Source organism: Buceros rhinoceros, unplaced genomic scaffold (assembly GCF_000710305.1).
Source record: "Buceros rhinoceros silvestris isolate BGI_N320 unplaced genomic scaffold, ASM71030v1 scaffold38437, whole genome shotgun sequence".
Taxonomy (NCBI): domain Eukaryota; kingdom Metazoa; phylum Chordata; class Aves; order Bucerotiformes; family Bucerotidae; genus Buceros; species Buceros rhinoceros.
The window spans coordinates 544-1,254 of record NW_010424585.1 but is presented as its reverse complement, the minus strand read 5'-3'; the positions used below and the strand labels follow the sequence as shown (position 1 = coordinate 1,254).

General features: G+C 65.8%; 1 protein-coding gene across 1 annotated transcript in view; it reads right to left on the bottom strand.

Annotated features, from left to right (window-relative positions):
* Positions 1-207: 207 nt before the first annotated feature.
* GPX4 (glutathione peroxidase 4) overlaps positions 208-711 on the bottom strand; it is a gene marked incomplete at both ends in the record, with an annotated part of 1,041 nt that continues 537 nt past the window's right edge. Inside the window, 2 exons of the mRNA XM_010140837.1 lie at positions 208-267; positions 596-620. Of these exons, the coding sequence (XP_010139139.1) occupies positions 208-267; positions 596-620 (85 nt within the window). The remainder of the gene's footprint in view (positions 268-595; positions 621-711) is intronic.

Here is a 711-nt window from a genome sequence, read left to right as displayed (position 1 = left end):
AGAGCGTGGGGACCATTTCTCCCCCCGCTAGAGGAGGAGGAGAGCCGGGGTGTGCAGCGGAGCCTGTCCCAGAGCCGTGCTCAGCCCCGGAGCAGTGCTCGGCCCCGGTGCTGCCGTGTCTCTCTGCAGCCGGGCTCTGCCATGCTTCCCCTTCCCCCTGGGTCCGGCAGAGCCGTCAGTAACACCAGCCCCGCCGGCAGCACTTACGTAGGGATCCTCCATGGGGCTGTACCGCTTCACCACTTGGCCCTCACGGTTAATGAGGAACTGTGGGAGTGAAACAGCGCCTGGGTGAGTGGGTCCTGCTGTAACGGGGCTCCACAGCCCCGGGAGGCAGATCCTGCCTGCCTCGCTGCAGCCCCTGGCAGAGCTGTTCCCCCCTCAGCCGGTCACTGCCTCGCTGGGACAGGCGGGAGGGCACCTGGCCAGGGGCTCGCAGGGCTGACAGGACAGGGCTGGAGCCCCTCGGGACGCTCCCACCCCAACATCCAGGGTCACCGCGCAGAGCGGAGCCTGTGCGTGAGGATCCCTCCTCCCTGCAATGCCTCGGGGACCCCCCGAGGATTGAGGGCACAGCCCAGTTGCTGCGTCTTACCTTGGTGAAGTTCCATTTTATTGCGCTAGGAAAGAAAAAACACGAAGTGAGAGCGTGGCAGAAACCACTTCCCCTGGGCCACAAGCTCGGCAGAGCGGACGCGAGCTGCTGCCAAG